Raw genomic sequence first — 27,313 nt, 5'->3', positions numbered from 1 at the left:
TAAAGGATCAGCATTTGCAAAAGCGAAACCAGAAAGTCCATGGACATCACTTACAAGGAAAGGAATAGTTCGAGTTGTATTTTTTCCCTTTTTCTATAGATGGTGGCTTCAAGTTACTTCAAAGGTCATCTTCTCCTGGCTGCTGCTTCTATATCTTCTTCAAGGTAGGTAGAATACCAGTTGAACGTGTGTGTGTGTGCGCGCTCCACTTTCAAAGATGTTGTTTGGCATCTGTCTTTTTATAGACAAACCACTTTTCGGTAATTTCATTGCTTCAAACTACGGTAATTCATCCAATTTTGTTGAAATATTGTAGGTAAGGTTTTCTCATTAAGGCTAATTAAAGCTTTAAAAATAAGATGTGATGCGCAATTTGCTTTCTTTTTGAATATATGTACACGCTGTAAGCATTGCCTCATTGGAATGAGTGACACCATCACACAGGTGTTAAGCTCAGTGGACATGATTTTACTTGTACTCAATATATTATGTAAGGTAAGATTTTTAAAAAAAAAATCTGTTTGTGAAAATGTGTGCATTGCCTAGTAATAAAACAATGTGTGAGTAATGTTGGCGAGAGCCATAGTTTTGTGTGTGGAAGAGGAACATCTAAAATGTATGGATTTGTATTCAGAAAATAATCCATTAGACAGGTAATGGCAGCACTGTTTTTGGGTGGAAATTTCAATATGATATGAAGACGTGTTAACAAATGCCGTAGCAGAATTCTTTCTCTCTCGCTCTTTGTAAATACATTTTTCCCTGTTACATAGTAAATTGAAATGCGTCTCATTCAGCCTCTTTTTTTGAATGCCATTTAAAAAATGGGAGCATGCAAATTAGACATATTAATCTAGATCGGTAGTAGTCACTTCAGCGAATACATACAATCCGACAGCAGTTTCCCCGATAGGAGAAGTCAGATTTTTCAGCTTTCCTACCTGGAAGTGAGAACTACTGCTTGGAATCACTCCTGCAAACAATCTCGGCCAGTGGACATGCCGGCGTGTCCAAATCACGTCATCTCATTTAAGGAAGCGCTGCTTCTACAATGTTTACTCTACATTGTAGAAGCGGCGCTTCAGGGAGTCTACACTAATGTTCTCTAATATTCTAGCTTCATTTTTATTGAAGCCTTATTGAGATCATTATCTTGTTTGTACCCTGTCTTTATTTTTTTATTTTTTTTTACTATTTAGGATTATTCTCTCCACTCTTCCTCATCATGTAAATACACCATGCGATCCATACCATTTTTCTACACGTGGAATTTTAGATCTCTTATCCATCCTACATCCCACAATAATAGGAATATGATTGATATTTAAAAAAAATAAAAAAAAGTCTCCTGATTCTGAAACCATTTCTGGGTTTGCAGAAGAATGGTAATCTGACAAATGGAGTTACAGCGTAAAGAATAAATAGGTTGCTATCTTAGTCGTCATGCTGCTTTTTAACAGAGACTTAGCTTTAAATTCAGCTGCCAAGCATTTTCATTTAAAATAAACTAATCAGTTGGCTCAGCAGACTGATTTTAAGACCCCTGGTGGCTTATGATGCATTAATTTAAAGCGCATGAAATAATTTATGGTGCAATTGAGCAACTAGCATGTCTGACCTTTTGCGAGAGCCTAGCTTTTATTTGCATTACCTTGTCTTGTTTCTGTTTCCATGGTAACCTATTTTTAGCCTGCACATACAGTATGCTTTAGACTTACTGAGGTTACAATTAAAACCGCAGTCTTAAAATCTCTGTGTCTAGATTAAGAAGAAAGAACAGGACTTTGTTCTGCTTATAAAATCGTTTTTATTAATTTACGTCTATAATACCACTTTCATACTGCCACCCTGGCAATATCCCGGGTTGTAAACCCGGGATATTGCCGGGGCACAGGGCAGTATAGATAAGAAGATTCCCGGGTTGGGCGGGTTCATACTGCACCTGCACCGGGTTTTAGAAAAAAAAAACTGAAAAAAAAAGATTTTAATTACTAAAAAATACAAAACAAATGTTTACTTAACTTATTTTCAGCCAGCGGTGTCTCCGGTGCGTTGCCGGCTGTCAGGGGGGACCTCTGGGTACTAAAATGACGTAATTTCTAGTCCATTAGAAATGACGTCATTTTAGTACCCAGAGGTGGGAACAGATGTCAAAAGAGCAGCATTGTATATGGGTAGACTTTAGAATATTGGTTACTGACACTGTTAATATAGTTCCAAGATAGAACAAGCAGTAGAGTAAATTCTCGTTGAAGTTATGTGATTATATTGTTTGAAGCTAAACACCATTTATGGTAGGAATTGAAGTCATGTAGGTTAAGTAGTTCCATCCTATGCTTTTTGCTACATTGCATCTTTGTTTCTCAAATGAAAAGTCTGCCAAGTTTGAAAATACTCTTGGCTTGTTAAGTGTTTTAGGCATCCACAAGGAAGGGCAGGTGTGGGGACAATAGTTTGAGGGGTTCTTCAAGCATTGGTATGGTTTTTACATTTCCTCATTGCAGGTATGATTTTTTTTGTAAGAAGCACAATGGAAAGCTTTGTCTAATGGAAACATTGAGATAAATATGATATTAATCAACATTTTTCTTGTGTTGTAACCTTTTGCAAATTACTAGACTGGCTTCCGGTTTCCTCCTATATTCGTTTAAAATCTAACAAAGTCCATCTCGATATTCAAGATCTCACAAATAGTAATTGTTAATAATGTATGAAGGTCTTACCTTTCATCATTTATACTGGCTTCTCGTTCCCTTCTGTGGGATATTGTTCCCTGTTACCTCTGTACTATGGAAAGTTTAGAACCTGCCCTGAAGAACTGGGTCTTCAGAGCAGATTGACAAAACTTTCCACATGCATGTGCGCAATGATGGAAACTGGTGAGGCAAAACTAAAACACTTCCCACTCTGGCCCAGTATTGCCAGGGTATGTGAGTAATGCTAAACTGCCTCTGCAATATATTAACTTTTTTTTTTTTTTTTTTTATAAATATGGTCAAAAGGTGATTTATTTAGTATTACCAAAATAAGCCGAGATGAAAAGAAATGACCTTTTCTCCCTATGATAGCTAGGCCCCATATTTTTCTGTGTTCAGACAAACCAGCTAGCTGTCTTTTCTATATAGTTTTACTGAACACTTCACAATTTACACCTATGTAGGCACTTGTGGCTGGTTCATTAAAAATCATGTATTGTGGCATCCATGGGATCCTGTTAGATTTTAAGTGAACAGGAGCTTCTCATGTTTTGTATCTGTTTGTGTTCTTGTACTATTTTGATTGTATAGTTGCTTTATTTTCCTGCAGAATTTGTCAGCACTTTCTAATTATATATATTTTTCTGGTTATGTTTTATAGTTGCCTCTGTAGTATTGTTCTTCATTTCACCCGGGCCTCACTGTGTACCTGTCACTGAAGTCATTGGACCAATATGGTTGATGCTTCTACTTGGAACAGTACATTGCCAGATAGTCTCAACGCGAACTGTTAAATCGCCTCCAGTCATTGGTGGAAAAAGAAGAAGGTACATTAAATAAATACGTAAAATGATGCTTTTCTCATGCATGTCTTTTCAAAACTAATGAACTCTGGTGTGTGAATTCTCCTTTTTAACCCTTTGGGTGCTAGACTCACCAGTGTATCATATCTTGCAATAATTTCTTGTAAGGTGGATACAATATCCCAATTTTCCCCTATAACTGAAATGGTTTAATTATGAGCTGATCTCATGAACAATCAACTTGTCAGTGTCATCATGGGACATTCAAAGGGTTGTATTACTTATTCTTTGTTGCTTTGCCAATACAGAAGTTTGTGTGTGTGTGTGTGTGTGTGTATTTGCATTCTAAGCTAACCAATTAGAAATGTAATATATGACTGTAAATATGAATACTATGCCAAATGTTATGTGTAATTTTACATCTACCATTAATTTAAATATTTTCAAATGTACAATGTGGCTGGGTTTGTTAAGAAAGAATAGAATATTTGTATTTATTTTACACATTTGTTATCCCCTCCATATGTGTAAAAAAAAAAAAAAAAACTATGCTCATATTTGTATTGAACAATAAACCTTGCCTTTATCCACACACAATGCACAATGAGAGCAGCCAGCTGTAGTAGCCTGTACATCAATACATTGACTGATGGTTGGACTACCACAATGAAAACCACCAGCTGTAGTTTGCAACTGCTCCAATGTAGATACTTGCACCAAAGGAAGGAGTTATCGATCACCTGTACATTAATATATTGACTGACAGTCGGTCTGCCCTAATCTACACTCATTTTAAAAGGGTGTGTTAGATGTATCCAAGAAAATATTAGGTGGAGGTGTGCTGGCTGATCCTGAGTGTTAGATGTTAAATATGTCAAATATACCTATTTCTAACTGGGACCCCTGTTTCAAAGCAATGCTTGCCTTGTCACTTGTATTTAACAACATGGAGTGGGTCCACACATGACAACTGTCAGGGTATCCGTTTGTGTGCTGAAGCTGAACAGAAAAAAAGAAAGACTGCAAAGAACTCATAGGATCAATAAATATATTAATATTAAAAAGATGACAGAAATGACTGATTGTTGGATCAATCTTTTACACCACTGATTTTTGCAGTGTTTGTTCGGTCATTATGTATTGTTTATTTATGATTAGATCTTGGATTAAGATAATACCACCTATTAGCTCACATTAATGCAGAATTACACAGAAATCTACAAGGTTCACAAACATTTTCATTTCTGCACACAGTAAAGTATTGTTAGTTTGCAACTCTGATTTTTAGTACTTGCTCAGAACTGATACTGTCACATATATATATATATATATATATATATATATATATATATATATATATATATATATATATATATATATATATATATTTATATATATATATATATATTTATTTTCAAGATTTGTTATATTCAGTAATGGACAGAGTAGACTCTGTGTGTCAACGTTTCATTCTTTATCTAAAACAACAAATGAATGCAAGAATACATATATTAGTATTTTATAACCACTCTACCTGCGTTACTAGTGTACAGAAAATGACTACAACTGAAAGTGTTTAAAGACTGCCAATAGTGGGTATTCTAAAGGACTATTTATCTTGGATGTTTGGTACTGTTGAGACACGCAGGCTTAATGGAAATCTGTTTAATGCAGATTGTACTTCTGTTTGGCATCATTTCAAGGTGACTGGTGTGCTTGAATCTGCATCATAAATTATTACTGGAATTTGTATTCAATGAGGTGGTTTAAGTATCCAGGTGGTAGCAAGACACTGTTCTGGGGTGCAATCAATGGTATCTTGGCATACTTTAACATGCTTTCACATTTATTACATCAGTGAATCTAGTCCATATATATATATATATGCCATTTTTTCATTACCACAATGCAAGGCAATGACGAAGGTCCAACAACTTTTTGATCTCTTCTGCTGAAGGAAATTAAGAAAAGCAGCACATTTGGAAGTACATAGGGAAGGCGATGGCTCTAGTACCACAGATAATACACAAGAAGGGACTTTGCAGACCTACGGTACAAGCACTTCTAACAGTATTGGCGCGGTCTTCAGAGATATCTGGCATGCTGCTTTCTTTTTATCAGGGTTTGTATTTATTCCAGGCTTTGTATACTTGGAGAGATGCAGTATCCCTTCTCTGGAAGTTAATGACCACACGGTTCACATCCAATATATATATACTGTGAGCTGTGCACAGTCAGTTTAATGAGAGAAGCTCTCACCGAAGAGTGCACTGTAGTAGAATAGGTCAGATGCAATGATCAATTAAAAAAAGGTTCATTAAATAATACTGAATAACTTATTGTGTCAGCATAAGATGTGAATTTTAGTCTGACCCAATCTGATATTTAAATGACTTTTACATATTATTTTAAAATTAAACTTTTAGAAAATAAACCTATATGCATGTAAAAACAAAATTGCACTAATTTTGTTTAAAATAAAAACATTGAAGTCTGAACTTCACATCAGTTGGATTGTATAGGCATTTGATCTCGAAATTGTACCTGTTTAAATATTTACATGTCTGTGAAACAGAAATACATTTGGCACAGCACCTCATACATAGTTTATGGTTGATGGGTTTAGATCTAATTTCTGTATATTGGAAAATGCAGAAAAGTCTGCTTGCCAGAAGAAGGGATATTGTGTACCTCTTTAAATGTTTTTCCTGTCAGTCTTCGTTTCATATAAGGCTGATTATTTGTGTGTTGTCGTCAAAATGCTCTAAAAAATCTGATCAAGTTTCTCCTAATATATCCAATTTTAGATACATAGCTACACCATGTGGTAGTCATGTTTGTAATAGATGGTCATATGGAAACACACTATTGTGACACAAATTCCCCATATCTGCAGTAGGAGAAAAATGAGTTAAGCTGGGTACACACTACAAAAATTTCGACCAACTTTTTATGCCGAGCGATTATACACTGCATACACACTAGCCTTGTTTAGAACGATAATTGGAATCCCTTTAGCGACTTTTTACAGCCATGTTGTCGTGAGCAATGACTGTAATTTTGTACTCACTGTTGTGGATCGGTCGGAAGTTTATACACACTACACAACGGAAACGAGATTGGAACGAAAATATTAAACGGTACGACCAACCAAATGAGGCGATAATCGTCCATTTGGGCAGACTTTTGACCATCGTGTCATTGCACACACTGACCCGACTTTTGAACGAGCGGTCGTATGTCGGCTGTTTGAGCCGATTATTGGACGAAAACAGTGTAGTGTGTACCCAGCTTTACGAATTTATGCTCAATAGTTAATGGGCCATGCATTTCTTATGGTTTTTTTGCTGACTTTGAAGGTTTGCTAAGACAAATTCTTGACTTGGGAGTACTGTGCGGCCATACAGACCTAGCTACCAGTTATTTAGAAGGAAAGGCATGACATAATTACATTTTTCATTAGTGTCCACATTTGATTAAACCTATGCATTTTATTGTTATGATACATCACTATCATATAAATCCCTGGGGCCCAGCTGCTAGTCAACGGGCACTTCCATCTTTCCAGTATCACTCGTGCAGGTCATGGCCCCAGGCCCTTTTAAATATGGGGGTTTGGGAGTGGTTGTAAAAGAACGTCAGGTCAGACAGTGCTAAAGATGTCGGTGACTACTGTTGTAATGTGGGCCAGTGCTAGGAATTTGTTTTTATTCCACTGCTGTGAGTATGAGTACTGTCGTATAGTGAACACTTAATCTTTTTAAAAGCTTAAACAAATAAGACAAATCTCCTATTCCCTTACCAGTTTCAGACAACTGACCAGCACTGCGGAGCACTGTGACATTTTGCAAATAACAATCATTGGACCATTCTTAAAGGGTCACCTGTTTTTGAAGTCGTCTTTACTGATTTAAAAATAACTACTAATATTGTTTTAGATTCTGTCCCGTCCCCTGCAAGTAGACAATTTGGCACCATATTCGGTATAGCTTCTCCTCTGTTTCTTGGCTAGCTCCAGATAACTTGTCATAGTGCACGTAACTGTTAAGAGCAAAGGTGGCTCGTTGTTTACATGTGGGCCGTGTCTAAGCCATTACTATGACGACTGGGATGTGACTTCCTCCTCGTCACGACCGGGGCGCTCTGTGTAGCATCGCCACGTCCTGACATTAGGGGATAGCCAGGAGCGTGCGCAAGTACAAATTAGTAATTATTCATTAGCCTCCTGAGGCTACTTACACTCTTTGCCCCTGATTGTTTCTTTCAAGTATTTGAGGTCTTGGCCTCCCTGCCGGTTATAGCATCCGTGTGCTGCACATTTGTTTACCAGCTCTGTCCGGCTTTGTCCACTGGATACTCTGCTTTTGACATGATTCCCGTTGTGAGCTTTGGCTTGGCTTTGACCCTGCTTGAACGCTGATTGCCCCTGACCTCTGCCTGTCTATATTAGTTTACCCGTGTTTGGAACCTGCCCTGATCTCTGCACTGTCTCCAGGTTGCCCTGCTCGCTTCTGAAATTAAGTTTGGACTACATTCTAGTTCCTGTCTCCTGTATTCCGGTCGCCCTCCAGCCTGTGCTGTGGTTGCTCTTGATAAACTTACTATTTTACAGTGAAGTCCTGGGGGCATCTGAGTGCCTTTGAACATAGTCCGTTCTACAGGAAAGGCGGCTGCTATAGGTGAAGACCTCTACCAGAGCTGTTCTAAAGGTTTATCTAGGTAGCCGTTAGCCCTAACAATAACAAGCAAAATTGACTCCTTTTATACACTCCTCACTGTGTATTGCTTTAAACTTTATCAGAATTTTTGAGCAAACGTCTTGCGTTTTATGTTTGTATGTAGTAATGGAACATTGAACTGTGACTATCACTGTAATTTATAATCTTTGCATTGACCAATGCTCACTCTGTAGCCAGTGTTGATAATATATGGATTTTTTTTAATACTAAATCACTGATGAATCTAAAAGCAATAACGTTAGTATATTTTACCTGGTGAGCCTCCCTGCCTCCCTTTTATTGAAATAATAAAGTATAATTATTGATAGTAAATGTTATTTTTGGAGACTCCCACAGTACAATTCCAATAATTGTCAAAGATCACAAAACAGATAAGTCATGGTAGGCTCTACGAACAACACCCCACACTAGAATACATGCAGATATACCATAGGTGTCTTCTTTCAGGGCACAAAACAGTAAAATCTGTATCCTGTAAATCTAGATATAGATAGAAGTGTGTATCTATATTATATTTCTTTATGTTCAATAAGCATGTAGAACATTAGATACTTTGACATTTACTGAATTTCTTTCTCACTCATTTAGTAGTATTTTCTTCACTGAAAGAACTACAAATTCTCAGAATGCTTTTTTATATTATGCACTTTTTTTACTTCAGTTCAAAGAAAGTCAAAAACTCCATGGATAAATCTACAGAAACTGACAATGGTTACGTGTCCTTAGAGGGGAGATTGACAGGTAAAAGCAGTGAAGATGGGGTTCAAGTGCATGAGCCTCACAGTGAAACAATCCATTCAGAAGAGGCTACATGGGCAGCAAGAACAAACAGGAGCCATCACACTCAAACTAAGACAATGTACAACAAAACCAAAATGGTAATTAAAAATCTGGCCTCTCTCTCTCTCTCTTTTTAAAGCTGCACTTCCTCGTAGTACTTTTAACAGCTGTTTTTTTCCTGTTTAACATCAAATTAAATTGGATATCATTATTTTTATTTTTTTTAAGCATTTTCTCCTGTAACCCAGTCTTCCCTTTCTAAAATATTTATTTGAGTGAGAGTTTTATAACTGAATATGCTGAGAAGATGGGTGTTCCAAAGCCTCTCTGCTCACTACATCATATATTTGAACTTGAACAATCTGGCGCAGTTGGACCCATATAATGGAAAGTAAAATATTACCTTCAGCATGGTGTTATCTGTTCATTTATGGAGCAAAGTTCCCAGAAATTTCGATTTATAAGCTTATAATGTAGATGAGAGATGTAGAAGAGGTTAGGTGGAGGTTCGGTAATCTTTAATGAAATGGTGGGTTTTAAGATCATGTTTGAAGCTTTTCAAGCAGGAGGAGAGTCTGACCGTATGAGTGTGTGCGCCAGAGGTGGGGTGCTGCATTTAGAAGTATTGGTTGCGGGAACAGGTTAACAGAGGGGAAGGGTGGCCATGTTCATTGGATGATTGGAGAGGCCAGAAGGGAATATCTAGGAAGATGAGTTTGGAAATGTAGGTAGGCTAGAAGTAGATGAAAGGGGGTTTGTACATGAGGGTTTGGCATTTGAATTGGATTCTGTAGGGGAGCGGGTGCCACTGTAAGGTTTAACAGAGTGGGGAGACAGAAGTGGAGTGGTGAGAGAGCAAGATCAATCTTGTTGCAGCATTGATGGTAGATTGAAGAAAAGAGAGGAGGTGGGAGAGGAGGTGGGAGGAGTGGATGACAGTTTTTCTGGCAATGAGGAAGGGTTTGGGTCAGTGATTAGTTATGGGGAGCAAAGGAGAGGACAAGGATAATGCCCAGGCAGCAGGCATGGGGGACCGAGGAGATGGTGGTATTGTCAACAGTCAGGGGGGAGGGTGGAAAACCTCGAGGTTGGGAAGACAATGGGTTTGGTTTTGGACTTGTCGAGTTTGAGATGGCAGCTGGGCAACTAAGACAGGAGGGGGAAAAGTTGGATAAGGACAAGCAGATTTGGGTGTCATTAGCGTAGAGCTGATACTGGAGATTGAAGGGTGTTACAGGATGGACCGCCTATGCCACCCTGTCGCTGGGAAACTGCTGGGCTTACTTTGCCACCGTCCCCTTTCGTTATTCCGAGTATGCCCCTCCTGCCGCAATAGGAGGAGCCTGCTGCCACCGCTGAGCTCCTTTATGGCGCTCAGAATCCCATTCCTTCTGGATAACCGTCGCTGCTAGTGTACTCCTGTGCTGGTACACTTGGGCTGGTACCCCTGACTGCTTGCTATGGATCTCCCTGGCCTATCACACTGGCCAGCTGGTGGTACTGGAGAGCTGGGTCCAACCTCAGAAACAGCCGGAGAACGGATTAGCTTTAGGGTCTAATCTGCAGGTCACAGGATTACAGCAATATTGAAATTGTCAAGCAGGGTCTTGAAGCAAAGAGTGATGTTTTATTTCGCTCAAGGACAGTTCCACTGATTTAAAGGTATCAGTGGTCAGGTCAGATGGAACCTACAGGAAGGGGCTGAGATAGACTGAGAAGCAGCAGTTGTAGTTTGGCAGAGAGGTCATCATTTTTGACTTTGACTGTTGTGGTTTCTGTGGAGGGGCAGTAGCCAGATTTGAGAGGGTCATGTAGGGAGTAATTGGAGAAGTAGCTGTTGGGACAGTTGTACTAGCTGCTTGAGTACTTGGGAAGCAAAGAGGAAGATAGAGGACAGTAGTTAGGAGAGGGATGCAAGATCAAGATTGTTTGTTTATTTTGTTTTTTGTTTTTTATTTTTCTTTGAGAATGTGAGAGACAAGCTCATGTTTGAATTGAGAGGAATAGGCTGAAGAGGTGGGTGGTAGAGGAGCAGATGAGAGGGGACAGGTATCAAGGGGGAGAGGATAGTAGAAGAGCACAGACTTAATCTCTGAGGAAGAAGGGGCACATGGTTGTGTGGCTGGAGTGTAAGGTAGCAAGAGCAGATTTCGTGTCTGGTATCAAGTTTGGAGGGGAATTCACGAACTGTGAGGGAGGAGGTGGTAAGGGCATAGGTGGGAGTTGAAGTTTACGAAAGGGGCAACGGAGTTAGAATATTGTGAGGAGATGAAACTGGAAAGATTGTTTTTCAAGTGAGAGGGCGGAGCTGTAGGAGAAGAGGATGGAGAGGCGTTCAGACAGGTCCTTTAAAAATGCTCTCACACAGATGAAGTGCCAATGTTGGGGTTTTGAGTGCCAGAGACTGACCAGGTTGGTGGGTGCTGTAAAAGTCTAGGGCAGAAATGAGGTTGTAAACGGAGGCCTCCTGGTTGGGTTGTCTACTGGGGAAATTGCAGTGCCAAGGGTATCAAGACTGCGATTAGTGAGGGAGGCTTTGGACTAGGGATGAAGGATGAAGTCAGAATCTCTTTATTTTGGGTTTACCTGCACCTGATCACTTAAGATTCACATTCATCCAGATGCTTAATTTGAAAGCTTCCATTTCATCCTGGCAGCAGTTTATGAACTCTTCTGTTAGACCAAATTTTCACATGATCTCGCCTCGCTGTTAATGTTGCTCTCAGCATTCGGTGCTTATCTTGTCTTTTTTTCTCTTTACTTCATGCGTGTTTAAATACTGTTGGTGCAAGTACCATATCTCCCACATCAGTAGTACTTGCAACATGAATGGTAATGTGACACATCAGGTGCTCGCCATAGTTCACTACGAATATCCAAAGCGTTCACAGGGTTTATTTCCATGAGCAGTGACTGCCTCATTCATACTGATCATTTTCCTCAGTCATTTGCGCAAAAGGGAAAAAGAAAAAGCTGATATCACACTGTGGATTGCATGGAGAGGCTGGCCATGTACTAAAACATGAACATGCGCCAATGTAAACTTTTTATTCTTTTTTTTTTTCATGCCTTGCGAAACGTTTATGTTCAGGATGCGCAAAGACCCCTAGCTAATGTGTCTGATGAGGTTTCCAGTGAAGATGATCCAAGCACAGGATACACAGCCAGACGTAACATGAACCGTCTTCATGGTGACAGCACACTCAGGAACAGAAAGTCTCATCATTACAAAAAACACTATACAGCGGAGGTATGCTATCATAATGAATTCTGTTACAATTGGTGTAGACCACAGCAACAGTAGGCTGTCAGAATAGAACTACAGGCAGCTAGAGAGCATGTTAGACCTTACTGTATTGCCCATTATGTTTTGGGGGCGTGGTTAAAACGAACAGAATTTTAAAGATATTTTCTATTTGTATAGTGAAAAGAAATGTTGGTTCTACAAGTCACATCAGCATGTTTGTGAGGGTACCCTCTTGCCTATTAAGCTGCATTATACTAGGAAATTTCTCTGATCTTCTTAGATCTAATATAAATTGTGAGATATCTGAAATTAACGGTTTAATGCAAGTAGCCTCCTTTTTATGGTATTGCAAATGTTTTGTAAATAATTTTTACACAAAGATCTGACCTTGTCAGAGAGGCAGTAACATACCAGGTTAGATATCTTCTTTGTTTCATTTACTTAGGTCCATACTGTAAATTTCAGTCACCGGAGAGGTATGGCATCATGTTTACTGTTTGGCATTAATTGCTGAAGAAAAATAATTTCAGATTTAATTAGTCATAATTAATGCAAAAAAATACTAATGTTTCATTAATTTTTAATTTATTGCTGTTGGTGGAATGTATAGTCATGAATCTGTATGCATTAATAAACGTTTAATGGTTTTGAGGCTGATGAAAACCCTTTTGTTATGTCACTGTACTAGGCACCTCGAACCAGACGAGGGCATGGTTTTAGTCATATCTATTATAGAAGTATGGAGTGATGATTTTATTTTTTCTGCTGCATTATTTTTACATTTTTTACATTAATTTTATCCATTGAATCTTATTTATTAATGTCTCTCAAAGATACAAAACTACACTAAAACCCCAGCGACCAATTGGTAATTAGTTATTATTGGTCAAATGCAGGTTAGACATTGAAAGCAAATGCCAGACTGGTTGCTATGGGTTCCAGGCAAACTTTACACCTTGTAAATGTTTGTAAATAACCCTTCTAGACCGTTAAACTGAAGGGCACACAACTGGTACTTTTAAAACGTCTGCAAGCTAGTTGCAGATCTACAGATTTTCTTTTTATAGACAAGCCTGGCAGTGAATTTGCTGCACATGTAAACAAAAACATTGGTACTTTGTGAGCTGCTCTTGTACTCTTCCTGTGTGGTCCATATTGTCTCTGTTTTAAACATGTTTTTCAAGTTTACTTCTCTCTTAAATATTTGACCATACTGTCGTAGTAATTAATAAAAAGCTAATGCCCATCTGTGGTTTATCATTCAAATAAAGCCACCTTCCTTTTGTAGGACAGATACAGTGGCGGATCCAGGGGGGTGGCGATCGGGGCGATCGCCCCCCCTAGCAGGGGCTTGCTGCCGGCGGCTGCACACTATGTGCAGATCCGTTCAGCAGAGAGAGTTAGGGAGAGAGTCCTGCCCAACTGCTCTGATTGACACAATCAGAGCTGCCGGGCAGGACTCTCTCCTTAACTCTCTCTGCTGAACGGACCTGCACATAGTGTGCAGCCGTCAGCAGCCTTAGGTGTCAAAAAGGGGGCGGGGCTAAATCACCCCCCCCCCCCCTAAATCGCCCCCGGTACAATTTACTTCTGGATCCGCCCCTGGACAGAGACATGTGGAATACAAATTGCCTTAGAGAAAAGGCAAATCTAAGTTGTTTTTTTTTTAAGCACAAATTTCCGACATTTGTCGGAACGGACGCTGGGTTCAACACAGGACAGCTGGGGAATGGATTAGAGTGTAAGCTCTTATATTTTGACAACAGGATACAGTAAGTAATAGTCTCTGACAGAATCTCCAAGCAGTGATGGTTTATTGCTCAAGAGTTCTGACAATGACTCTTGCATACCAGTTTGTGGTACTGGTGATCATCCAGAAGTTCAGATAGAAAACGCAATTTAACTTACAGAATTCACATATCTGTGAGTTCCTAAAACTTGCTGTTGGCACTATTTATGTAGTCCGTCTATCTTGCATTTAACACAATTTAACTTTCACATCAACTTGTGACTTCCTCAGATTTTCTGTCTACATTGTTTGGAGGTAACTCTAACAAGACATGACCACAAGTAAAGTAACCCCCTGCTGGGCCTTCAGGCTACAGCAGGTTTTTGTCGCCTCTGAGATAAAGACTTAGTATTTCCTGCTTTCAACAAAACGGACTTCCTCTATCCTGGCATAATACATTAGAAATCAGTAAGTTTCCTATACCAAAATAGACACAATATAAAAAAATATCAGTACATTGCAATGATGTACAGCGGTGCACTGCACCTTTAATTAAAATATATATCTACAATAAGTTATTCCTATGTGATCCAGCCATAAACCCATTCTAGTACTAAAGAGCTCAGCGACTTTCAACGTGGCACTGTCATAGTGTCACCTTGCCAACGAATCAGTCACTAGAGTTGCCCCAGTCAGCTGTAAGTGCAGTTATTCTGAAGGAGCAACAGCTGCTCATCCACGAAGTGGTAGGCCACTCAAGTTTATAAGACGCCACCATTGGATTCTGAAGCTGTGGAAACACATTCTCTTGAGTGAGGATTCACACTTCACTATCTGGCAGTCTGTCGGACTAATCTGGATTTGGTGGATGCCAGGAAACCGCTTCCTACTCAAATGCATATTGCCAACTGTAAAGTATAGTGTATGAGGAATAATGGTCTGGGCTTGTTTTGGCCTGGGCCTCTTCTGGTGAAGGGAAATCTTAAAACTACAGCATAGAATTTGGGGGCTCCCTTTCTTGTTTCAGCATGACACTGCCCATCTGCACACAGCGAGCTCCAACAAAAAATGGTTTCTTGATTTTGGTGTGGAAGAACTTGGAACATCTTTTGGGATGATATATAAAATAAAGGAATGAGCCCTCCTGATTTGTGCTTTTACTGTGCAGCTCCACTTTTCAAGGGATGATATGTTAATGGTTAGGAAGTGCAACTAAATAGAAGGAAATGTGTAGTATTTGCACTATTTGGTAATTCTAATGTAAATGGGTTTCATGCACAACCATAAGGATTAACAGCAGCTATATGCAATGCAAGTGAATAAAATGAAAATAAACAAAATGAAAGCAAGTAAATGTTTATAGCTCTTGTATTAGAGATGATAGTAGTAATGTAGTGGTGGTGGACAGGACCAGAAGTTATTTATAGGAACGTTTATGAGAACTTACCATACTATTAGCCCTACCACGTCTCGTTCCAGAGATCGGAAAAGTCCTCTTCACGTCCCAGAGGAAAAACAAGCCCCCGCTCGGTATGTCCCATATTATATATGGTACCAGCTGCGTGGCAATATGCACGTCCCACCCTTTTGGGAAAATTGGCACCAAACTGTGTTCCAGGCCATATTGCCCAACATCAGTGCCAGACTTTACTAATGCTCTTGTGGCTGAATGTGAATCCATGCAACCATTTTCCAAAATCTAATGGAACATTGTCCCAGAAGAGAGAAGGCTGTTATAGCAGCAAAGGGGTACCAACTGGATATTTAATGCTCATGGTTTTGGTATGAGACATTCAACAAGCGCATATAGATAGGTTGTTTGGGTGTCCACATTCTTTTGGCCAGGTACACCTGTCTTTAAATCTATAAGGACACACATGGTTCCTGCAATCTCAAGTTGTATCCTATATAATTGTGAATGTTATTTGTAGCTCTTTTATTTAAAGCTCTTTATATTTTATGTTTAGTGTCCTTTTAGGTTTGACCTTTTCAGATGTTTTGACTGTGGAGGAGGAGTTATCATATTTTTAAACTGGGAACTGACAAGATAAGAGTTACAGGAATATGGTTGTCATTATATAAATATGTGCTGATAAAAGAGGAGAATAAATATAGCTGACCTTGGCATCGGGTTGTTATTAGGGCTGCATTTATCATTTGTGCTGCCCTAGACACCTATGAATAAAAATACCCTAAATTAGGAATTGTGTGCACTATAAGTGTAATTTTGATTAACACACTGTGTTCAAGGTTTCACTGGAAAAACGTGCTGTTTGCATCGACAAACAATATAAATCACATGCTTTGTTAGGCAAGTGTCTCTCTTTTGGCATTTGATGTTTTAGTAACAATATATTACTATTGTTGACGTGTGTGTAGCCTTTTTATGGAAAGCAGTGTAGTAGAAATTTAAAATATGGAAAGGAAGGACATATGTATTGGAGAAGTGAAGGGCAGGTGTGTAAAATAATGAACTTTTTTTTTTCTTTTCCACATTTAAATATATTTGCTCTAAAATCCTGTTTGTTGCCTTCTCAAGTTATGTAAATGTTGGGATAATGTAAATATTCTTTTAGGACATCCAAAAATCAGGAACCAGTTGTAGCTCTCGCTGCTCAAGCTCACGGCAAGATTCGGAAAGCACCAGACCGGAGTCTGAAACAGAAGATGTTCTCTGGGAAGACCTACTACACTGTGCAGAGTGTCGCTCTTCCTGCAGCAGTGAGACAGACGCGGACACTAATCATGGCAACCTGTGCCTGAAAAGGGAATTTAGAGATGACCCTTTCCACCAGGTACACTTGCTTACCCTTTGTACATATTTGCCCCTGTATTGCTATATTTTTAGCATGACAGTCACTTTAAGGGAGTAGCAGAAGACAATAAGAAAAAAAGATGCTTTCAATGGCACAGTAACACCTTCTATATGACATATATTCTGATGCCAGTCAAATATTATTTTGCCCCTGGAGCATCATTTATATTTGCTTGGCTTTCTTGATATTTACTTCCAAAACAAACCTTTCTATTAATGTAGTAAAAAGTTTTTCCATACATGCCATCTAATGTTATGTTCAGTGTCATATTTATATTGTGTCATTTGCTCATTATAACACCCAAACAAGAGGGTGAACATATTTACATTGTTTGTTCAGAGTTATTTTGCATTAAACTTTCTGGAAATGATACGATTCTGACCCTGACCCCGACCACAAAATGATCAGAACACTGTTCAGTTTTGGCCATTTGAGGTTTTCTATCAGATCATTTACCCTCTACACTGGGGTCTATAATGTGATCGGAAGATGGCTGCATACACCGGCCCATGCCATATAATGATTAGATTTGTTTGTCTGGCAAATTGATCACGGGTCAGGGCACTCGGGCTGCATCTTCTTGTGTATGGTGGGACCTTTTCAGAGAAGTTGAGTTTAAGGTAGAGGAAGGACAATATGGAAAGACAGTCTGTCTATGGTTTTGAGGATAAAATGTCATAAGGAAATGTTAAGGTTAGTGGAGCAAGTGAAATTGATTTAAGAGATGGCAGGTTAGGCAGTTGCAAGCACTAAAGAAAATAGTATGTAAAAGGAGATTGAAGACAGGGTTGTACTCACTTACTGGAGAGGAAGGATTAGTGTTTTGTTTTTTTGTTTTTTGTATACTTGAATGTTTAATGCACACTTGTAAGAAGGAGAAAATATCAGATAAGGAGGAGTTATTCAAAACCCCAGTAAGGTGAGGAATAAGTACTTGATATGTTTGAGTGGGGGAGATACCCTCAGGCTGTAAGCATTCAACATAACTATTCCTTTCTTCCACATAACATATCACAAATAATATATAATGGTGATTATATTAATTTACAATGGCAGTTATAATGCACATTGCTACCATGTTACTCTAAACAGTCTTACAAACTTTAATTACAAGAACAATCTAATCACTTTCTAAGTCCATTAATATTCTTTAACAAACAGTCTATGCAAAACTTTTCACTGCTTATGTTATCCTTACCCAGGTACTACCCAAACCATTTCTCCATGTTTACTTGCACTGCAGCTTCTATATACAGTATATTCCATAAATACTTGCTTATCCATGGAGTCTCCGAAACAGATGTCTTTCTCTGTGTCCAGCAAGTGAAGTGAGGAGAAAAGCATGTGTTTACCCACATTTGGGGGTGAACTCAGAGAAAGTCTCAGTACAGGAGTCCTTGGACTTAAGACATGTTAATTAAGCAATGAACAAGTAGCTCCTGTTTCAACAACAGAGTAAGAAGGGGGATGAGTTCATCTTTGCTGGCCCCCTGTAGAGCTGTGATATCTTGCACCCAGTTGCGCGCTATTGCTGTACCAGTAATAGTGCGCAGATAGCCTGTGTCTGAAAACGCAGCAGCCATCATGTAATTAGCTACCATGCACGTGCCAATCGTCGAATGTGCAGTCTGCGTTTTAAAGAAATGCAAATTCACGCCGCTCCGTGATGTCATCATGGGTGGCGCATGTCCAACTCAGTGTGAAAGAGTGATCGCTCTTGGTTTTGGTTCTACTTTCTTAGATACAACTTGATATTTAAATAGATACCTACTTGGTATGTGTAAACCAGGCCAGAGATCAGTTGAGCAATCAATTAGATTGTAATTTATCATACATTTTGTGATATGGAACCACGGTTGAAGCAAATGAAGGTATTCTTACCAGGTCTATATATATTTCGGCATCATGTGCAGACCGAACTTGTGATGGAAGGACCAATAATGTTAAATGTCCATAAAGATAACTTGTATGTAAATTTTTTGTGATGACCAGGGTTTAGTCCATTATGGACCCTGGCTCTTCAAATTAGGGAGTTTAGAAATGACTACACGTAGATCTATCAAGGAGAATGCTGCCTCTAATGCTTTGGGTGATTTGGCAGTATGTCTAGAATGATCAAGCTTCTGCCAACAATTTTTGTCCTGCTTTGCTGCATACCTCCAGGAAGGTTGTATAAAGACTATGAACTGTGGAGATCGAGACCCAAGAGAATCAGGAGATATAGGTGAATCCAGAGCGAACATGCCAGAGAATGGCAGTCTCGAGGTTGGATTGTGAATTAGGTGTGCTGGGTGGAGTCGTCTGGTGGAGAGAAGACGGTCATGTAAAAACGTGATTCTTTAAACTTCAGCCAACTAGACCATGTGGACATAAATACAGAGTACTGTAATGACCGCTCTAGCTGTGTTGCTCAAGTGCTTCAATAACTTTTTCTGTATTTGGGAACGCTAGGATAGCAACCAAAAGCCTAGGTCTACAGGGACCTTGTGCCCAACTATTTAACCAACTGGTGTAAAAGGAACCTTTTCACATGTGGCTTTCAATAACCTGAGGTAACCCACCCCCCAAATATGACTTTTGTGTACAGTGGCTATTAAAGTCTACACACTTATTGAAATTACAGGTGTTTTGTGATATAAAGCCTGAAATAAGATAAATCATAATGATCAAAATCATAATTGAATCTTTTTTAATGTAAATGTCAAAAATAGACATTTTTAGGAAAAAGGTGAAATAAAAAAAAACTAGACTGCCCTGGATGCATAAGTATTCACACCCTCTCATAATGGGGCTGTTTTTGTTGGATTTCCTTGCACTGGGTTGCATCCTGCTGGGATAACCATTGGACACAAGAAGCTTTCAAAACATCTAATAGTTTTCATTGTTTGAAGGTACCAATCAAGAGACGGATATAAAAGCATTTCAAAGGCTTACGTGTACCGTGGAACACTGGGAAGACTAAATGGAGAAAATGTGGCACAACAAGGACATTGCCAAATTCAGGACTTGCCTCCAAAGTGGATAACTGTACAGTGAGAACTCATTAGACAGGCTACGAAAGTGTATAGCAACATTAAATGAACTGCAGGCATTAGTCACTCCCTGCATGTGACAATGATGTCCCGTGTTCCCGCACATGTTTGGACTATGGGGTAGGGTGACCTGGTTGAAAGCTGTTTCTCACATAAAAAAACACTGAAGCATTGCTAAGTGTTGCGAAGCCAACAGCTTATCACCCAAAGATCACCATGCCAACTGTGAAGCTTGCTGGTGAACACATCATCATGCTCAGGGGCTGTTTCTCTTCAACTGGGACAAGGGCTTTAGTCGGGATAGAGGGCATAATGAATAGCTCAAGATATTTTGACACACAGCCTCTCCGAAAGTTGGAGGTGAAGATAATTTTAACCAACATAATGGTCCAAAGCACACATTCAAGTCAACAAATTAATGTTTTCAGAAAAGGAAGATCAAAGTCTTGTAATGGTTCGGTCAGAGCCCAGACCTCGCTTCCATTTTAAACCTGTGGAATGACCTAAAGAGGGCTGTGCCCTCAAGATAGACCTTGAACTCTTTTTGCATGGAAGACTGGGGTACAATTGCAAAGTCCAGGTGTGCAAAATTGATAAAGACTTATATAGTGCCACGAATTCTGCAACACTGTACAGAGAATATTTTGTCATTCACTTCAGTCCCTGCGCCATTGGAGCTTACAGTCTAATTTCCCTACCACACAGATTCTGGGATGATTTTTTTTCAGCAGCCAACTAACTTGTATGTTTTTGAAGTGTGGGAAGAAACCATAGCAGCCAGAGGAAACACACGCAAACACAGGGAGAACATACAAACTCCAAACAGATAAAGCCCTGTGTAGGAATCAAACTCATGACCCCAGCGCTGAGAGGCCGAAGACTCTTGCTATAATAAAAAAAAAAAGGTGCTTCCACTAAGCATTAAATAAAGGATTTGTGCACTGGTGCAACCAGGATATAGTAGTTTTGTTGTTGTGTGTTTTTTTGTTTGTTTTTGTTATTTTTCTACTTTATTTTCTTAAAAATGGACTATTTGTTTTTAACTTGAATTTTGTTGGTTTCAAGGTCACATTAAAGGTGGAAAATGGCTGGTGTTTTATCTTCATTTTAGGCTTTATATCACAAACACCTGCAATTCCAATAAGTGTGTAGACTTTTTATGTCCATTGTACCTGCAGCACTGTAGAGGGGTAAGTGTCAGCCATCACTATTACCAAGAAAAAAAATTATCCATGACTTCCCAGATAACTACAAAATATATAAGTAGATTTAGTTAACTTTCATAAAACTAGCTGTGATAATAAAATAACATATTATTGATTTTTCCTGAGCAAGAAGAATCCGTATTAACTTGTTATATTGTACATAGTATGACTAGCACATTGAAGGGATTGTTGATGTAGTAACTCCATCTCTATGTAAGAAATATTCAAGTGTGGTACAAAGAAAACTTTTTATAGGAAACCATATAAAAATTCCTGACTTGCTGTTCATTAGTGTAAGCATGTCATATAAACATAGTTTTCAAAGAAGAGCAAGAGAACATTTTATAGGACCCAAATACAGAAATAATCCAAATTCCTCATATACGGCCAACATCTGCTTAAATTCTCTCCAATTGCTGATGGGGTAATGCTCACTTTTCAACATCTACATACAGACTGTGAAATATATTTTGGTGAGGCTCAAATGCTGCAGAAAGACTTGGGGCTCTTAAGAGTCACATTTTGATCATTGTTACATGCAAGCAGAATAGAAATCCTCATCTGTATCTCATACTATGCTGGAAGGGGCAAACGCAGGATTCGATGAGGGGGGTTTTCATGCCACGATACCAGTGGGCGTGACCAGCATGTGTAGGGGCGTGGCTACAAACACACATCGGGTCAAACACACAAACATGTAAATTGTCCCATACACAGACAAGCACAGACTCACATATACATAAACACGTAGACATGTAAACTGCCACATGCACAGATAAACACACACAGGATCAAACACAGATATGTAAGCTGCCATATACACAGATAAGCACATACACAAACACACACAGGATCAAACACACATACATGTAAGCTGTCATATACACAGACACATACACACATTCTTACCTTATGCTGCTGTTTCCTGCATTACACCCATGCTGGCTGTGTGGGAGGAAGGGGCGGAGCCAAACTGCCGACAGAGAGCTGTGCTCACACAGCAGGGGACTGACTGGGAGACGATCCTCCCAAGCTACAAGCAGTAGTGGCTGATCCCGGGAGAGGGGCCAGCCACTGTAATCATACAGCGTCCCAGGTAGGACAGGGATATCTGGGGACTAGGAAACCCCCCCCCCCCCGAGTGCGACCCTGGCTGGCAAACCATATCTGTTAGCAGATAGAATTCCACCTATGTTGCAGCCAGGGCCGCCATCAGGGGGGTACGGGGGGTACTGTTGTACCGGGCACGGGCTCACCAGGGGGCCCGGTACAACAGCTCAACACAGACTTACCTGGGGCCCGCCGCTGGTCTCCGCTATTCTGTCTTCAGCCTGGCTGTCACCGTGACAGCCAGGCACCAGGATCCGATCGCAGGGGTGGAGGATTCATTCCCCCTGCGATCATTTGCTCTGCCTGTGACAGATCACATGATCGCAGGGGGAATGATTCCTCCACCCCTGCGATCGGATCATGGTGCCTGGCTGTCACGGTGACAGCCAGGCTGAAGACAGAATAGCGGAGACCAGCGGCGTTCCCCAGGTAAGTATGAAAGTATGTGTTGCTCATGGGGGGGGGGGGCCGTACTGGGCCCGATTTTTTTCTGAAGGCGACCCTGGTTGCAGCATGTACTGTATGTGAACAGAGTTTGATCATTTTGGGATGTGTATCTATCATGAGTGGTTTAGAAACTCTAGCCTTTTTGTAAGTTGATATCTTTGGGCTGTAGTCATCTCTGTAGTTTGCATTGTCATTCTATTGTTCAAGAGCAGCAATTCGCATTGCTATCTCCCAGTGCTGGGGTCATGTATTTGATTTTGACCAGGTCAGTTTGTGTAAAGTTTTTGTGTTCACCCCGTGTTTACGTGGCTTCCTCCCACACTCCACTTTCACTTTATTTATTTTTTGTATGGCTTTGTTGAATGACTCCCCCTAAGTGAAATCCAGACTTATTTTCACATTCTGAAGTTCTGGTGCATTCATTTATTAGATGCGCTTTAATATTTTATTTTCACTTTTTCTTTTGCATTAAAATCACTACAATTTATGTCCTCAAGCACTGTATATTTTCCTCCGTGACATTTTGTATATTAAGCAGGTACTGCATATAATGTTTTCTTTCTTCACAGAGTCATTTACCTTGGCTGCATAGCTCTAATCCGGGGCTTGAAAAAGTCAGTGCTATAGTGTGGGAGGGAAATGACTGTAAGAAAGCAGATATGTCTGTTTTAGAGATCAGTGGCATGATCATGAACAGAGTAAGTAACTTGTTGGTTTGTTAAAATGTGAATTTTCCCTAAAATATTTGCTTAAATAACATTCTAGTAAAATTAGAATCTAAATATTAGGTTGTATCCAATAACTGATCTTCAACAAATAATTCAGGATATATGCTTTAAGAATATGAGGAATGCAAATGAAATTATACCCTAATTTTATCAAATTTAATGGAAGATGCACTGCAGGAAAAATCTGAGAATTATGCAGTATGAATATTTTTATGTAAATCAATGTTTCATATTAAACTGAGGCTCTTTACACACATTTTGATCAGTTTAGAACGGGCAATTAACCAGGACCTTAACTATATTGTTGTATAGACTAAAGGTAAGACTGGGAGGGAACTGATTTAGATGCTGTACAAACTTAAAACACTCATCATAAAGCAGAAGTTCATCTTCATAGAACTCTATTCTCCAGCAGACTTGTTTTGGTGGTTTTGTTTGTTTTTTGTTTTTTTGTATTTTGTTTTTTTTTGTTCTTTGGTACGACAACAAGCTTCATGTTTGTGCAGTTAATTTAATTGTATCCAGGGCTGTCAAAAGAAGTTTCAAGCTTCAGTATAGCAACATCTTGGGGCCCCTTCCATAGCTGCCAAAGGGGGCAGGGCAACAACAGGTTAGTGCCTCCTTCCTCTACATAGTAGGCAGGCCAGTGCCTAGTTTGGTTACTTTTTAGTAACCTGATTGCTGTTGCAAGCAAAAAAATACCAATCCGTGTATATTGATATAAAGACTTTGTTATTGGCCAGCTGCATTGTATTGGTATGGAGACTGTCCATTGGAAGCTGTAGAGTCAATTTTGCATCCCTTGATACAGAAAGTCTCCTGAGTTTAACAATTCTTTCAGGCTATTGTCGCTTGGTTACTTGTTTCAAGGATCCACAGTGCTGTTATTTAAGGTAACTGTAGGGATCCCACTTAACCTTTATGTTGGGGTGTGGTGGCGTTAATTAAAGTAGTGTTCCTACTGGTTGCCCTATGTTCAAGCTCCAAATACAACATGTATCTGGATTCCTTTAACTCCTTTGGTGTTTCCAATAACATAACACAGATTGTAACCTATATGTAAAAAGTATACCCTTATAAAATTTTTGATTGCATTCATATAATCTGTATATAATTTATTTAAATTGCAATTAACAGTAAAATTACAATTTTAGGTGAACAGTTACAACCCAGGAATTGGATATCAGATATTTGGAAACTTTATCTCTCTCATCCTTGGTTTGACACCATTTGCCTTCAGACTGTCTGAATCCAGAGACTTGGAGCAGCTGGCAACACTCTCTGCCTCTGAAATCTATAGTGTGGCGTTTGGTTCCAGCACTGATATCATGGTTATTTCCATGGTGGTTATTAGTTTTGTCGTTCGCGTTTCCCTTGTCTGGATTTTCTTTTTCTTGTTATGTGTAGCAGAAAGGACATACAAGCAGGTTAGTGTAACATAACTTTTTTTAAATCTGCTATGACATTTTGTGCAACTGTTGTACAAGGAGCATGTAAATGCAAAGTTTTTAGTTTATTGTGGGGTGGTTCTCTTAATATAATGTATTTTAGTTTGAAAAATTATCTTGAACTTACATATGATCCTACCTAGAAGTATTCTAATTCTGCAAATCTTAAGCATTTGAAGAGGACCTGCACTCTTGACTAAAGTGTTAAATTAGGCACTAAATCCACCCAATTACGGCTTTTTTTTTTTTTTTATAGCAATCACTTGCCTTGAAAAATACATTCTTACAAGTGCTTTCTTATATGTGATCAATGTAGTGAAATGTGCCATTTGGTATAGGCACTGGTCAAACTAAATTGGCCAGCGCTGGAAGTCATAGGGACTATTGCTTGGCCTCTGTACTTAATTACAATGTGTGCACTTTATAGGAGCAGCCCCAATCACTATGTAACAACCCTCTGTGACAAATTGGTGACAGAGGGCTGTAGTAACCTAGTTGATGAGGTTGAAAAAAAAAGACACCAATACATCAAGGTCAGCCTATTCTGGATCTCCTGCGATACCTCTCTATATTTGAAATTAATCCAGTTGAAGCAACCACCAATCTGTTTTAATCAGGTAAAATCCCTCCTGATCCAATATTGCAGTCCTGTTTCTGCCTAGATCCTCTACCTTCATTTTAATCAACGATAGTAACCCTGGATACCCTTTTCCGCTAAACATTTGTCTAACCCTTTCTTAAACATATCTATTGAATCTGCCATCACAACCTTCTCTGGCAGTGAATTATATGAAATATCTTGACTGCCCTTACTATAAAGAACCCCTTTCTTTGCTGGTTATGAAGCTTGCTCTTCTCTAACCTTAACAGGACACGTGGGTATATGTTCTCTGTATTGACCCTTTAATGTATTTGTACATAGTAATCATATCCCTTTTTACACGCCTCTTTTTTTTAAAGTAAACTTGCCTGAACTAGCTAACCTTTTCTCATAAGTTAATGACTCCATGCCCTATCAATTTTGTTGCCCTTCTCTGAAACCTTTCTAGTTCAAAAAGATCTTTTTTTTTTTTATAGATTGGTGCCCAGAACCGTATTCTGTATGAGGTCTTACCAACAATTTATAGAATGGCACAATTACACAGTCTTCCCTTGCATCTATGCCCCTTTTTATGCATGCCAATACTTTATTGGCCCTTGCAGCTGCTGCTTGACATTGAGCACTATTGCAAAGTCTACCTTCCTCAAGCACTCCCAAATCCTTTTCCATTATAGTTTACCCTAAATTTATCCCATTTAATTTATAGATTCCGTTCTTGTTTTTGATCGTTATGTGTATAACCTTACATTTATCTATGTTAAACGTCTTCCATTTGGCCGCTCAATCCTCCAGTTTATTTAAATCCCTCTGCAGGGAAACTACATCTAGCTCTGATTTTATTATCTTGCAAAGTTTGGGGTCATTTGCAAAAATAGAAACCCTGCACTTTACACCATCACCAAGGTCAATAATAAGTATATTTAAAAAGGAGTGGTCCCAGCACGGAACCTTGAGGTACACCACTTAAAACTTTTGACCAATTAGAAAATTTTCCATTTATCACAACTCTGTTCCCTATTCTCTGACCAGTTTTCAACCCAAGTACAAATGTTGTTCCTAGATTCAGTTCCCTTCGTTTGTAAACCAACCTCTTGTGTGGCACTTTACAAAGGGCTTTGCAAAATCCTTGCTGATTCCCACTAATAATCTTGTTGTGCACCAAGTAATCCTGAATACTATCCCTTAATATACCTTCCACTATTGATGTCAGGCTTACAGATCTATAATTCCCTGGTTGTGATCTCATTCCCTTTTTAAATTAGGGCACCACATTTGCTAATTCGCCAGTCCCTCTGTGCTGATCCAGATGAAATTAAAATTAAGAATAGCGGTTAGCTATTTCTGAGTTTAGCTCCATAAAAGCCATCTTGTATGCCATCTGGACCTGGAGCTTTAGTTCTCTTAATTTTGGACTTCTTCTTTTGTCAGTTAAGTATTAATAGTACGTTTGCATTTCCATTTTTATGTATTATTCCTACCACTTGTTTTTCTCTAGTAAATGCTGAAGAAAAGAAAGTGTTTAACACATCTGGTTTTTTTTCTTATCATTAATCATTTTAATCCTTTTGCCATTTATATACTTAAACTTTTTAGGGGTTGTCTTACTTTCTTTTGCAACTTGCTTTTCATTTTCTAATTCTAACGTAGCCAATCTATTTTCCTCTTTTCATGATATTTTGCATTCCTTGTAGATACGGAAGGACTCCTCAGTCCCTACAAACTTAAACAATTTAAATGTACACTTCTTCCTTTCCATTTCTTCCTTTACCTTTTTTATTTAGCCACATTGGCATTTAGAATTTTATTTTTGGGAATTGCATATGTGCCGGTCATCCCTATTATGAGATCACATTAGTTAGGAATAGGCTGGGAAATTCTCCAGAGCAGGAGATCAAGTAATATTTAAAGAGTGCTCATCAAAATGACCAACTT

The 27,313-nt window shown here is 39.0% G+C and overlaps 1 protein-coding gene across 2 annotated transcripts in view; it reads left to right on the top strand.

The window, feature by feature from the left end:
- The window catches only part of PHTF2 (putative homeodomain transcription factor 2), a 111,467-nt gene that overhangs the window by 58,397 nt on the left and 25,757 nt on the right, over positions 1–27,313 (top strand). The window contains exons 5-12 of one of the 2 annotated variants that reach the window (XM_075208723.1): positions 6–164; positions 3,358–3,523; positions 5,457–5,621; positions 8,900–9,116; positions 12,110–12,268; positions 16,571–16,789; positions 23,174–23,302; positions 24,487–24,759. In XM_075208723.1, the coding sequence (XP_075064824.1) occupies positions 6–164; positions 3,358–3,523; positions 5,457–5,621; positions 8,900–9,116; positions 12,110–12,268; positions 16,571–16,789; positions 23,174–23,302; positions 24,487–24,759 (1,487 nt within the window). The remainder of the gene's footprint in view (positions 1–5; positions 165–3,357; positions 3,524–5,456; positions 5,622–8,899; positions 9,117–12,109; positions 12,269–16,570; positions 16,790–23,173; positions 23,303–24,486; positions 24,760–27,313) is intronic. The other variant, XM_075208724.1, reaches the window with a different exon arrangement.

This window comes from Mixophyes fleayi, chromosome 4, assembly GCF_038048845.1.
Source record: "Mixophyes fleayi isolate aMixFle1 chromosome 4, aMixFle1.hap1, whole genome shotgun sequence".
Taxonomy (NCBI): Eukaryota; Metazoa; Chordata; class Amphibia; order Anura; family Limnodynastidae; genus Mixophyes; species Mixophyes fleayi.
Note: the sequence above shows the minus strand (reverse complement) of the source record. Positions and strands in the feature narration are given on the sequence as shown.